The sequence below is a fragment of the Hesperophylax consimilis genome, chromosome 6 (genome assembly GCF_061612785.1).
Source record: "Hesperophylax consimilis isolate HC1 chromosome 6, BYU_Hcon_1.0, whole genome shotgun sequence".
Taxonomy (NCBI): domain Eukaryota; kingdom Metazoa; phylum Arthropoda; class Insecta; order Trichoptera; family Limnephilidae; genus Hesperophylax; species Hesperophylax consimilis.
In genome coordinates, this window is record NC_142841.1 from 40817733 (window position 1) to 40833388 (window position 15656).

Sequence of the window (15656 nt, forward strand, 5' to 3'; positions counted from 1 at the left end):
GTCGCAACGAAATAGCACGGCACCATTCGTCTCATTTTTAACTATTATTATTTAGTGTGTGCGAAAGAGCGAAGACGCTTTTTGACATACTTGCTTATAACAGCTGTTGAACACGAAACGCAATGCCAATGACAGTGATGTAGTGTGGAAATTTTATTTTTTGTTTGTTTTTAATTGAAAAAAAAATGCTACCGGACAGCAAAGTGACCATAACATTTTTTACTCCAAATGTGCTAAGGAATAGCTGGTTAAAGTTTGTCGGGTTAGTGCCGATACACCCTGTATATTAATCTGTTTGTATTTCCCGGCATTATTGAAATAAATCCAAGAATAGAGCAAAGCCCCGGCAAGGCTGAGGTCCTTGGTTCAATTCCTCGATGCGATCTAATCTTTATCTAATTTTTCTGTTTTAAATTTTCGTTTGTTAGTCGCTAATATTGTCTTCAATGATTAAATATTACACTTTAAGGTTTAACTGATTAAGTTGTTAAAAATTACCATTAAGGATGAAATTGATTGTTAATTAACGTTAAATTAATTGCGATAATAATATTTGATTAAATGTGACAAATTCTTTGGCAATGTTTTTTTTTTGTTAAGAGTCATAAAATATAATCGATTTTTTTCACTATTAAAATAAATAACGTGTTCTGAATATCCGTTAAAAGAAACGCTGGTACAATCCTAGCTGTGAAATCCGTATCTAAAATCTTTTTGTACATTTTTACAGACGTTGTACAGATTTACAAATAAATCTATGCAGGCGGCTAAAATGATAACAAATGAGCGAACTATGGTGTTTTATTTTATCTATCAAGTTCTAAAAAGTTCCAAAATGTTTCGAAATGAAGATATTCACGTGGTTTCGAAAATCATCTAACTACTTAAAATGGTCTAAAGTTGTCCCATTCATTCGACACACATACATCTATTTTATAAATACATATTTACATAAGAAATATATATCCGGCTTCTTCACTATAATTGATATTCATTTTAATAAAATGTATTACTTAACCTTGCTAATTCAATTATGTAAATGGGTCTGTGAGATAACAGATCCGATAAAATAATTATTGTGAAGTAAAGACGTTTTTTGTAAGAAATGTATGCAAAAATTAGTCCAGTCGTGGAAGGATGACCTGTGTCGGGGAGAGAGATCAGGGGGCGATTACAGATCTGCTTAAGGATAAATAATTGTCCTTAACCTTAAAATTAACTACTTTTTGGTGTCATCCGTGATAACTGGAATCGCAGGTGACGAAAAAGTCGTTGATTTAAGGTTAAAGGACAATAAATTCCTTATCCTTAAGTACAACTGGAATCGCCCCTCAAGAGGCGGATTCCCGTTATTTAACCGCAGTTAATGAATATACCCTCCTATCCTCCTCACTTTAACTTTGGCATAAATTAATAATTAACTGTGAGCATTTAAAATTTTTAAACACACTATCCTCGGTCTCCTAGAGAGCGAACCAAAGCAAATATTGAACAAATTTTATACCATATAAATATTAATAACTAGCTGTAGCTGTCGCTGTGGCTCAGTCTATCTGTGCAGATAGAGAAATTAAAGCGCGTGTTACTTTTACGTCCAACAGATGGCGCTGTTAAAAATATATAAATTTGTCCAACAGATAGCACTTTTTCAAAAAGTCATGTTTTTACCTATCACAAGTGACATCTATATAATATAGGTATATAAAAACATACGCGTATTCGAATGCAACGTTGTTTCAAAATTTCAAAGCGATCTAAAAAAACTTTGAGAAAAACATTACCGTGTAATCTGTTGACAGCTTAACGGAAAAAAATATATTTCAAATATCTTTCTTTCACGACAGAAATGATATTGTTATTACGAGTTGTAAACACTTTATTTATTTTCATGCATATGACAGAAAATATGTCAGTAACCAGTTGAATTAACATAGAAATTCAGTAACAAAAACAAAGAACTGAGAAATTAAATTTTCATGAAGTCGTTCAAGAATTTTCACAACTTACAGGTTTCATTTTAATACGAATTTAGTTCTTTAATAAAGTATATATTATATTTAAATGTTCTATGAAATAACGCACAAAATTACATTATGACACATGTGTTTTTATGTAAATATATTCGATTAAGTAATGTTATACCTCCGAGCTATTGAACGAGTTTGGCAGCCGAATCTACCAGCGCTAAACAGATAGTACTTACCTACCTATACCTAATTATTTTAATGGCGGTATATTACGAAATTCGTCGGAGGTGATATTTTACTGCGTTACAACTAAACCGACTTGTTGTTTCACACTTAAATTAGGCTAAATAATTATAATAACTATTATTTTCCCCCAAGGTATAAAAAATAACATCTATAACATTCTTGGGGAGGCAGTGTAGATGGTCTTTAAGGAAAAGAAGGAGTTAAGTTATAGTTTTCACAAACTAGGGATACCGTTAAAAATATGTGGAAGTTTAAAGTTTATTGTTATGATAGTAATTAAATTTATTGTAGAAAAAATGAGTAATTTTAATTTATAGTTATTGATTTCAAAAACAGCTTTTCGTAAACGGACTATGATTTATTGATCGAATCATGACGTCACGCCCGTCGACTTTAAAAGGTTTATAGCCGTGTTATTTACTGTCGAAAGTCTAAACATTCTAGTCTTTGGGGTAGAGAGTAAAAAAATAAATGTTTCTCCTAAATTTTAACGTCGTCCGTGGTCGAGGGGTAAGACTCTCGACTAGTAAACTAAAGGTCGTGGGTTCACATCTCGGCGCGCACAAGTAATTTTATTTGATTAATTTGTGTTATTTCACAATTTAATCATTTAAAATTATGATACTCTCAGTATCACCCTAGTGTGAGACCATCATTCAGAATTGAAAGTTGCTTGAAATGGATTTAGTCGTAGTTGATTTGAAAACCCATGTACTCCCCTACCTTTCTCTTACACATCTACTTCCCCTCGTCACTACCTTCAGCCTCACAATATACACACATTGGGGATGCCATAAGCTCCATGGCTCCAGATGGTAGGGAGCAGTTGAGACTCTTGCCATAATTCATAATTTGACATAGGCAGCAAATAACAATAGAAGACCCCAAGGCAAGAAGTTGTTAACTTACATTTTCGTAAAAAATGAGTTAGAATGCTCTCTAAACTAATTCGCATACGCTCTTTCCAATGAACACCATGCCAGAGCTTAAAAACGGCAAGAACATGCTTAAATCAATGTGATGAACATGTTAACTACGTGTTTCTGTGACATTAAGTTGATAAAATAAGGGCAAGAACTTGTTAACTACTAAGTTAGCAAGTTCTTGCCGTAATTCTGTAATTAACAACATCTTCCCATCTACATTGGCTTAGATTTTTATGGTTAACATGTTATTCACTCACTTTGAAGTTTACCTTGGTGGTTTTAAAAAGTTTTGCAGTGCACGTTTTTTATTTAAAAATCATCGAAAATGAGTTCCAGAGGTGAAAAAATGGTGAAGATGTGTCAAAAATTGATCAGGGAATCAGGTAAGCTGTATAAAACATTATCGTTCATCTTAATTTATCCTTAAAGTAGTTTGAAAATGGGTGGATCATTTTTGTTTTGGTGTTTTTCTGTCTAAAAGTCAACAATTTTTTATTGTAATGCTTATTAATTTGTTTCAGGAAGTGTTCAAGAGTCCACTAATTTAGTACAACCTGAGAAGCATTTAGAAATACCTCAAAATAATGTAATTTTAATGGATGGTAAATGCAAAAAAAAAGTTTTACTCTGTGACTCTGAATATTCTTTTATGTTTTCTTATGTTTTGAATTCCTTCATTAATGCTTTACAATATTTCGTTTCAAAAAGTGTTCAAGACTCTTTGACTGGTGTTGAGTTTGGGATATTATTAGGAATACCTCAACATGATGTCATGTTAATGGAAGGTAAACTTAAAAATACTTTATTGTGACACTAAATTCTTTTGAACATTGAACTAAAAATGATTATTTTATTGCACTTTGTATTTTCAGAAGATAATCAGAGGAGTCTAGAGTATATCGCTACTACCACTGGTACAGGAGATATAATTTTGGAATACGTACAACAAGATGAGATACTCAATACTTTAAATCAAACTAGTGAGGATAAGGCTTTATAACTTGAATTGAATTTTATTTTACTGATTTGCATGTAATGAAGATTAAATTATTATTTTCAGATGCAGCTCTTGCTGTGGAAAGCAGTGTAGGACAATATACTGAGGACGCTGAAAGCGAAATTGAAAACAATTTAAACGTTTCTGATATAGAAAACAGTCATTTAGAAGGTAATTTGTATTGCTGTACCTAGGTATATAATTTCAGATTAACTTAAAAAAAAATCATTTTTGACTGTTCGCTAACTGATATGAATGTGTGTATTATTTTCAGGCACTAAAAAGAGTAGGAAGAGGCCCAAGCTAGGGCGAGCAAGAGAAATAGCGCCTGACGCTAGGATGAGAGGTGATTCTTATGTTAATTATAAAAAAAGCCTTAAACCTGCTAAAACACCAAAATAGGAAGAAAATCTTTGTGTTAGCAACTGCAGATTGAAATGTAATTCAAGATTTAATGCCGAAGTTAGGCAAAAACTCTTTCTAGAGTTTTATTCACTACATTCAGAAGCCCAATCAACTTTGTTATTGAGATCGATGAATATTAAAAATATAACCAGGATCACTTCGGCCAAACGATCCTGCAATATTACGTACTCTGTTTCAATACAAGGAATTAATGAACATGTTTGCAAACCAGCCTTACAATCCATTTACCAAATAGGTAGAGGCAGATTAGATATTTCGAGGAGAAAAGTAGCTGCAGGAGTTTTATCACCAGCAGTAAGTCACAGAGGTCGCCACTGCACGAGGCCTAACAAAACACCAGATAACCAGCTTAAAGAAGTAAGAGAACACATCAATATGTTCCCTGCAGAAGCTTCACATTATTCCAGGAACAAAAATCCCCATAAATTGTACCTCGCATCCGATTTGTCAATCCCAAAACGGTATGAGCTCTATAATATGTTTTGTGGAGAAAAAGAGTATGCCCCTGTTTCGTTGAATCGTTACACTAGGAACTTTACAGAGGATTTCAACTTGTCGTTTGGTGTGCCTAAGACAGACACTTGTGGGACTTGCGATAGCAAAAAATCTGACCAAGTTCATGTAAATATGTATAAAGCTGCATTTCAAATGCAAAAACATGATAAGAAAAAGGCATCTGAACTTTATACACAATACAAAAAACACTATCGGAAAAAAGGTTAACTTTCAAATAGGAATTCGCTGGATCAGAGTGGAGGAATTCGGGATTTATAAATATCGAAAATCACTCTCCGAAGAAGAGCCTTGGAAAAAAGTGGATCTTAAAAAAAAAAGTTTGAAAAATTATCTTCCCCGCCAATGCTGTCATCAAAAGTGAGAGATAACAAAGAAATCGATGCGGCCAAATGGAATGTTATCCAAAAATTGTAACCATACCTGGATGAGTTTTATCGTGGATTTTTTAAAAGTCTCACATGCAAAAATTTTAACAAATTGACACATGCTCTGCTACCTTTTCTTTTCAATAATAATTATTATTTAGTTACTATATATAAAAAAAAGTTTAATTTGTTTGATTAAATAAAACAACAAGAATTTAACATGTTCTTGCCTTTCAATTCTGTATCTTCCTCACCTATCCCTGAAGATGGCATGAACATGTTAACTACATATTTTTGTAGAAAACATGTTTATTTTAACTTTTAGACTGCAAAACTACTTAATATTACTAAATGTAATGTAAATTTGGTTTGTTTACTACACCATGAAGGATCAGCACATTGTATATGACATTCAAATAAAAAATTATAAGTCAAAACGCAAAAGTCTAAATATCTCAGAATGCCTTCAATGTAAGTTAACAACTTCTTGCCTTGGGGTCTTCAATAGATCTATTATTGTTATTACATGCAGTTTGTAGTAATCGAACAACGAATCGAAGCAACCTGCAGACACATTATGCGCATCACACCCTGAAGGCTGTGTCAATCAACGAGGAAAACACGATTAATCCATTCACATGAAAAATAAAATCACATATTTTTCCTTTACAATTTGCGAGAATGAGTGATTTAATCAGTATGCGACTGGCGTTGAAATATCTGGAAAAAATGTTGCGGTATAATTATATTATATCTGAGATTCGTTCCTTGTCCTAAGGAATATATTTCAAGCAAAGAACGAAGGGAAAACCCAGAGTATGAAATATCATTTACGCAAGTATTGGGTTCTTCTTCGGGGGTGTGCCGCTTGGAATTTCGAATGCTGGGTTTTTTCTCCAACCTGAGACCTGGGTCTGTAACCACTGTAACTGGAACCAGAAACCGCACGTTTTGACAGTTCTGTCTCACTCATAATAGATAATACAGAGGGATAAGATCGGGTTAGTAGAAAACGTTAATCACAATCACACGCATATACCGGCACAATACAGAATTAGTACTTGACAGATTTTTAAACCGCCCGATCCCCAAGTAAAGGAACGTATTACGATCGTAGTAAGACGGAGAACGCGGAAGGCATTTGTGGAGAGCATTTTGCTCTATTTTAAACGAGTCATGTTTTAATATGTCACAACTTTCGTCTAATTGCCTATTATAGTTTTATTAGAGCGCTCCCTCTAACATTCGTATTTACATATTTCCCTTTCAAACTATCTTCATCTTCTTTTTGAACGCTTTCTATGGTGCCTTCATTTATAATCTATGTCTTCTATTAATAAAAAATATTTTGTTACACCTTTCATTCAAATCTCTTACTAAATAGTAACTATTTGGGTCAAATTGTATTTGTACATTGTAAAGCGTACACAGCAAGTGTCGATTGAAATCAATTCTGAGAATCCTATTAGGAGGAAAGAGTAAAGTATACGCATATAAAAAGTTCCTTTCATTTCGAAACCACAACGAAACAGAGGACATTATTTTGCTTATTACAGAAAACTTTAATAATATGGTTTGATTTTAATGCGGGGTAAAATATATATTGCACGAAACTAATAAGATTAAACTATTTAACCAGGATTGTCTAAACGTGAAACGATTCAGGAATGAGCTGTTAACGGTGACCAATTAAATGTCAAAAGTTCAAAACAGCATTTCGGTAATGAGATATAATGACTGAAATATAAATATTGAATGACGCAAAAAGCGGCCTAATATAGCAATGACTCATCTGTGTATATTACGTAGTAAACATACTCGAAATTAAGCTGCAATATATATTTAGAACCAGGTATTTTTTGTAATAATCTATTACCCGACGTACGAACATGTATGTATTCGGAAATAAGACGAATACGTCATTTTTTCGTGACCGAATTTTTAAGGCATAGTATGGAGTAATCGACATGTAAACAATCTTAACCCTTCAGGCTTTTAAGTATGTTTACAAGTCCCAAAAACGGTGAAAATTCTCACGGAATTTCTTATTTTTGAAGTTATCGTACAAACAATACAATTCAATTAGTTAGAAATCTGTCACTCCAATTTTTACGCCGTTTATTTAATGTAAATTATTTATTAACTTTCAACTGACAACGAAAAAAACCCGCAATTTTTTAATCAAACAATATGATCGTTTTTAGGATTTTATTGACAGAATCAAGTATAAATATTTGAGAAGAATAATAATTTCAATTTCCAACGACGCATTATAGAACACAATACTTTATAATATATGAACTCCCTGGTTAGACCTTCATAATGTCATTCCGAGACTTGAAGGGTGAAATTACACGGGGGGATTAGGAAATGTACCTTAGGTACCTTACGAGTTAATTATTACTTTTTTATTTATTTTTTTACTATTTTTATTACTTGCTAGAGCAGTCCCGATGAGTTATAAAACTCATTGTATGACAAGAGGAACTTATAATACACAGGAGTTAATAGTTACTATCTTACATTGGTATTTTGATATCAAAATTATAAAAAATAGTAATTAATAAATATTATATAATAAAATTAATAAAAATAGAAAAATAATAAAAATTAAAGGTTTCACATACAAAACAGTACGAAATAGAAAAAGGAAGGTTAAGTAGAACAAACAAGAAGAAACAAAGAAGGAAACAGACAGAAACAAACACATAAGCACAAATCCACAGACATATGAATATATAGACTAGAAATTAAAGGTGAGGGGTAAAATCAACTGTTGAAGAACGAAGGGGGTAAAGCTGACTGTGATTCGTCAATAAATCAATCTGACAGTATATAGGCATCTCGCATTATAATATCACCATTTAGTTCTTAAAAGTAAAATCTGCTTTTGAATGAATAGTCATTTTTACATGGGAGCGCAAATTACTCGCCACGTTATGAACAAATTTGCGAAGCCCAAATTCGGCAAAAAAAATTTCTTCTATTTTCAGAGTCGAATATTTTGTTTACGTATTTAGTTAAGACACTTTTATAAGTGTTCATAATTTACTTCCCAGTAACAACGATGCGCACACTTGAGAATCGCTACATTCGACCAATGTTGGCTCGATGTGATAGTATATGTTTCTACAACTGATTCATATTATACGACGTGAATAAGCTTAAAATGATGCTTAAATATGGAATGTAATACGACAATTGGGTTTATTCTCTTTTTCACATCTATTTTTACAAGTTTTCATATCACAAGCCACTATTTTGCCGTGTTATTTCATAAAATGCCTCGACCATAGCTCGACGCTAGTTCGAACAAGAATGATGACGTCACATTCTCAAGATTCACGGGAACCCATACGCGAGCCCAGCCGGTTCCAATGGAACCGGTATGGGGAGTGGGGAATAACACGCTTTTAATCACTTAGGGCAGGTCTACTAATATTCATATGTCTATGCACAAATCCAATATAGGAATTTACAAGTAGGTACTTACCCACTAATACATTGGTAAAAATAGATTATGCTCGATTACAAATACAGGTGATAGGAGAGGAGAAAGAAAGAAACATGAGAAAATACAACACGACATAATTACGACATGAAATAATTAAAAACACTTTGTTTTTACCATGATAATCTTTATTTTAAAAAATCAACATTTATCGAGAACGATGTTCAATCAAACATCGTTCAAACATCAAACATCGTTCTCGAAACATGTTAATTTTTTTTAAATAAAAATAAAGATTATCGTGGTAAAAACAAAGTGTTTTTAATTATTTCATTAATAAAATGGCGCCACAAAGTGAATTTGCTAAATTTTAAGAAGTATTATCGTTTTATTGTTTTTAAAAAATATTCTTTTAAAACCTTACTTTGAATTGTTTGTATATGCTGGCTGTTTTATAAATGTGAAATAGAGTTATAGAGTGTGTAGGCAATATAGTTAAGAGATTTTATCCCATATTTTGTAGTGTGTGTTAGAGGAATACGGATTTTATACTTAGTATTGTTCTCACATTAGACAATGGAACTCATAATAATACTCATTTCGGTTGTCTTTGCGTTAGTCATGAGTAAATCTGGTTTAATAAACTCAAATGCTTTGAATTTAATAGTCCTTTTCAAAATTGGAACTGATTGTTGGAAAAATTAAGAAACGTTAAATTAGGTACCTACTTGTAATACAGCATTTAAAAAAATATATATTTTTAATGTAATTTTCATAATTGGAACTGATTTGTGAAGAACTCTATCCTGTGATTTTAGTTAGTAAATCTTCAGTGGCTAATAACACGGACATTACGGAATCCCACAGCATTATTTTCAAGTACCTACCTAGGCGATACGCCAGTCTTCTGTAATTATTTGTACATGCCACGCTATGTATTGTTTGCATATTATAATGTTGTGTTTGACCCATAATGTTTAAGCAGGTTTGATATACTGGTACCGTACCTAGGTTGGCTGGAAGAAATAAAATAATTATTACCTGACCTTTAAAATATCACGTAAGTTCATTTACGTGTTTTCCGTGTTGGGGTTATGTTGTTCAGCTGTCAAGGTTTTGTTCAGAGTATCGAGATCTGGCCTGAGATTTAGTTTTTGTTGCATTGCTAGTAATTGAGTAATATTACTGGAAATATAATGTTTGCTTGTGTCCTTGCCTTAAGACGGCACTGCACTGACTGCTGACCGCCCGCGCTGAACTCTCAACGCAGGTATAATATTTATATAGTTAATTAATCTTGAGGAGAAACGCGACTCGCCGATTCACTTTCACCTTCCTCATAATATCTCGTAGGTAGATAACTCTCAGATGGAATACATCGAAAATTCTCTCACTGGTGCAATAAAGGCCTTCATTAAAATGGAGATTAATTATTTTCATAAACTTTCAGTAGTAGTAACCAGTAAGCAGACATAAATCTCCTTGTAAAGAAAGGGCACTTCTGAAACCTTATAGAAATGAGGAAACTACAAGCAAAAAATGTGTATATTTTTGGTAAACCTTATATTGTAGGTAATAGGCATTAAAATCGCTTAACAAACGGAGTCTAGAAACGTTCGATTTCAAGCACAAAACTGACTTTTAATTACTTTGTTAATAATTTTATAAGAAAGCAGCAAAAAAGTTAATCAAGTGAAACTGTCACAGATAATTTTAGCTATAATACTGTATTTTTTGTTGTTCCCTTTATGCGTACATAAATTTCTATTGGAAAAATATTTCTTTTAGTAGTTTTCATTTATATTTTTTATTGAGTAATTTATTGGTATTAGAATACCAAGCGAAACGATAGGAAAACCTTCAATTTATCTACAGCATATTTTTTGGTATTCATAATGTACACCAATTCGTTATAAAGATTAATCAAAATTATTTTTCTTTCATACATTTCATGGATTTATATTATATATATTATTGTTATTAATTTATTTATTTTTCATGTTTGCACTAAATGGTTATACACCAATTTACAGGGAGAAGATTACAAATTTGAGGTACATGTAAGTGAAAAACGGTCAAAGGGGCAGTTTTTCTATTCTGCGACATGCGCCTAAAGTGTCTGTAATTGACGTTGTAAATGTCGATGGACAATGCAGAACCGTTAAGGGGAACGTTTGCGCGGTCTTTTTCACACAAAACTTAAATTTTTATTTTATGCCAAAGTCCCAACCTGAATAAGGGTTTAGCAAATATCTAGTACTGATGTGTATTAATTTAGTTATTTAAATTACAAATTTAAAAAAAAAATGAAAACTAAAAAATTCAATTTTTCACGTTTTTAGAGACAAGTTTAGCAATTATTTGTGACTCAATGGTAGTTGAAAGAATAATCTTCCACTTTTTATATACAGTAAGATAAATTATTTATAAAAAACAATTTTGATGGGTTTAAAATTAACTTTCAAAAGACCGATTTACGTAGGAACACAAATATGTCGCATATACATTTAAATTCCAACACAAATATACAAAGAAAATGCTATTTTTTACTAATACATTAAAACACTATTTTGGCTGTCGTAAATATATGAAATTAAAACTATTACCGGATTTGAATAAAAAAATAAAATGAACAATTTTTTTCCCAGCTTAATAAATGTATCAGATTTACGTATTGTGATAGAAATGTTTAGCGAACTGAAAATAATATGTACAAATTCCATGACGCCACTGTGTGAGAGAGCTTTGCTATTTCAGTCAAACATTATATTATTCTTAACCGTTTGGGTGCCAATCGTCGATTTTCGTCGATTCGTGTTTTAACGAAGATTGCCGATCGTCGATTTCCGTCGATTGCGTCAGTCGTGTTCTGATTCGCTCGTACGTCTGTACGTAAAATTCTCATTTTTTCGAAACGCCTGGACTTCGGGATCCTCCTCCGCGTGATTCTAAACCAATATTCTTTAATAAAACACCGAAAAAATCATCGAAATCCTTGAAAATTCAAAGAATTTATGGGGTTTTAAAAAAATATATAGTTTCATAAAAAATAATGTTTTTTTGGTGGCATTTTACAAGCAACTGTATGAATTTTTTTGGCACTCAAACGGTTAAAAGTAAGAAAGTAACTAAAAGTAAGTAGGTACATAAGTTTAAGTTGTTTTTAGGAAAAAAATGCCATCGCTTCTGGGTAAATCAAAGACCCACTTTGCTTATTATAATACTAGGAAAGGACGTATTTCCAATGACATAACAGGTAAACTATTACACTAAGTACAGGTATAATCAATACATATATACGTAGCTACACCAGACGAACCTTTGCTTGAAGTTATTTCGTATTCATTCTGTCTTTTAAAATCGAATTCTGTAAGTCAACCGTGTAAAATAAAATTACCATCCCTAATGAATGGTTCCATGATAACTCAACACAGTTCAACAATAAAGTCATTAGAAACGATGAAAAAATTTTTTTTTAACCTAACCTAACCTCACCTACTTAACCCAGTTAATAAAGTTTTTGTTTCATCACTTTCCATGACTTTATATAACTTTTTAAAGATGTGATGAATTATCATTGTGATGATTTATCCGGTCACCCTAAACCCTAATGCATAGATGCAATATGAGCGTAATGAGTCTGTTCTCTTCATGACCCTCTTCAAGACCCGCATTAATAAATTTCATCCCTTCACAACCCGCCTCAAAACGTTGCCTAAAAATAATCAAGTAATGTAGGTGCAGCTCCCTAACACGATTTTTTTTTTTTTGTTTTTCATGTTTTTATTCATAATTTATAACACAAAATACCTACGAGGGTTTTAACATTTTCGGCTACCTCGAAAAACCGATAATACGATTTTCAATCTATTAGAACACTTAACTTAGTTACAAGAAGGCTAGAATATTACGCCTCATGAACAAATATTAATATTAGCTTCTATTATTCTTTTTCATTGGTTCTATTCTATAATTTCTCTAAAAAAATTTACTTCTTTATAAGTGTTCCATTAAATTATTAAATAATATATCAAATGTTTATAAAAGCCCGTTTGTGCGTATAATAATAAAATAGATTAGATTATAAAACATGAAATTCTACAAAATACTGAATTTATGTTATCAAAGGAAAACTGTATTTTTAATTTTCTTTCGATTGTATCTCAGATTTCGTTAAAAATTTGATCGCAGGTTGACATCGGCAGTGTCGGCACTAGTTTTTCTTATAATTTTATAAATGTGAAAAATTTATTTTGGCTGATTTTAGAATCCGAATATAATATAATATAATTTGTTGTGATGTAAATGTTGTCCAATTAGTGAGAATATTAAATAATTATATAGCAATAACATTAATGGTAATCACAAGCATCTGCCTACACAACTGGAATATTATTATTATTATTGTATAACTTTTATATTTCCCAATCGGTTTAGAATAATTTATCGTAAACCACTTGCATGCGACGGCCATTTATTATTTGTCATTGTGTCCACCTAATAATTTTGAATGAATTCAACACTCGGCAGGTACCTGTAGAAAACGTCAAATAAATAAAATTTGAATAAATCAAGCAATATCAAGCGACAACTTATTTTAGATTTTGTTCGAATATAAATTTGGTTCAATATAAATATTATAATATCCACCACTAATATTGTTACTATGCCCGGTTACACAACTTTAATATCTACCACTAATATTGTTACTATGCCCGGCTTCACGACTCTTTTACAGTAAATTTTTCGTATTGAACAATTAAGAAATAATTAATGGTCATACAAAATAGTATTTAGATTATTTGTATAGCGTCGATTTTTGTGAACATTACCGTAAAGGTAATATAAATGTAAATTTTGAAGGTTTGTACACATTTTGGAATTAGGTTGCTAACTTAAACAGTTGATGTGAAGTTTCGTAGTCATTTTGGAATTAGGTTGATAACTTAAACAGTTGATGTGAAGTTTCCTAGTCATTTTGGAATTAGGTTTCTAACATAAATAGTTGATGTGAAGTTTAGTAGTCATTTTGGAATTAGGTTGCTAACTTAAACAGTTGATTTGAAGTTTCGTAGTAATTTTGGAATTAGGTTGATAACTTAAACAGTTGATGTGAAGTTTCCTAGTCATTTTGGAATTAGGTTTCTAACATAAACAGTTGATGTGAAGTTTCGTAGTCATTTTGGAATTAGGTTGCTAACTTAAACAGTTGATGTGAAGTTTCGTACTCATTTTGGAATTAGGATGTGTAAATTTGCCAACGTCAGATATCTCATTCCATTGTTTATGCTAAAATACGCTGTAAAATTATTTGTAATAAAATAAAGATTTGATGTAATTAGTTGTATACATATTTTTACTGTAAATCGTGATTAGATTGGGTAGATTTCTACCTAAGTAATGCTTTGTTTTGTTTGTAATGTCGAAACAGACATTATCTTAGTTATTAATTTCTAGAATATTACGCGAAGTATATTATAGTATTATATTGCATTTGCACATGTGTATAACATGTACATTATTTATATATTGTGTACAATACAGAAATAAAACACATACAAGCATCATATTCACATGAAAGAAAATAATAGGCGAAGAGATTATTTGAGTGGAGTCGTCACATTGCAATTTATACGAGCACAGCCTCTACAGTTTCTTGGAAAGAGCGCGGTTTTAGCCAGCCAGTTTATTTATCATAAATATTTATGATTTTGATTAAACACGACGTAGATTACTAAAACGTAAATTATTAAACATTTCTCCTTATAAACCGCATCTACGATAAGTCGCAAATTGTAGACTCATGACATATTAAAATTTAAAAAATTAGGTTTGCCAAAATTACCTCGCGCTAAAAAAACTCCCTTTGCGGAATTAGACTTTAGATCATCATGAATTGTCCGTCTCGGGTAAACTGTGACTTTACTCATAATAAAACATTAATTAAATATTATTACACATTAATGAAACTTTAAATAACTTTGTAATGCAATCGTAGAAGCAAGTTATATCCACTAGTTAGTAACTATGTTTTGTATTCCCATAAATGCAATGCATAACATAAACGTCAAACGTCAACGTAATTAAGCCATTCCAAGGGCATATAAAACATAAAGGACTGCCTGATGATTGACCAATCATGGCTTGTCAGCCCGATGCATAATGCATAGCCATAAAAATATTAAAAAGAAACTTCTCATTACCATGGGCTGAATGACATTTTCAAAATAATAAACAATAATATGAAGGTAAACATACCAAAACGGCGAAAACCACCACAAATCCGTTACACATATTGATCATGCTGAATAAAAATATTGTTTAAATGTCACAATTATTATTAAAATGATGTTTTTAATAATACTGCTTGTCAATCTATCTCACACACTAAAATCACTTAGTTGAATTGAAATATTCGTACTAAAATGTCAGATGATCACGTAAAGGATATGCCGACGTCCTCACTCCGCGATATACAATTTGCTACTGAAAGAAATTGTTAATACTTATTCATTTTTAACAACTGGACATCGCGACGTTGCGGTGGGCGTCCAGTAAATGGCACCTTGCTAAAATGGATTAACAATCCAACGCAGTACTCGGAGTTTCCTTTTTAATTGAGCCTTTATATTAAATAATTTATTGTAGTTTACTAGTTAGAATCTGTTAAATAATATCATTATAATAATACATCATTATTTTTGAAAATAAAATCAAGAGTTATTGAATAAATAATTATTAACGTTTTCAATAGACATAATA

The 15656-nt window shown here is 31.5% G+C and overlaps 1 protein-coding gene across 2 annotated transcripts in view; it reads right to left on the minus strand.

Moving 5' to 3' along the window:
* LOC149423378 (neurotrophin 1-like) overlaps positions 1-15370 on the minus strand; it is a 54192-nt gene extending 38822 nt beyond the window's left edge. For both annotated transcript variants that reach the window (XM_089632985.1, XM_089632984.1), the window contains exon 1: positions 15153-15370. In XM_089632985.1, coding sequence (XP_089489111.1) covers positions 15153-15197 — 45 coding nt within the window. In that variant the 5' untranslated portion in view covers positions 15198-15370. The remainder of the gene's footprint in view (positions 1-15152) is intronic.
* Positions 15371-15656: the final 286 nt, after the last annotated feature.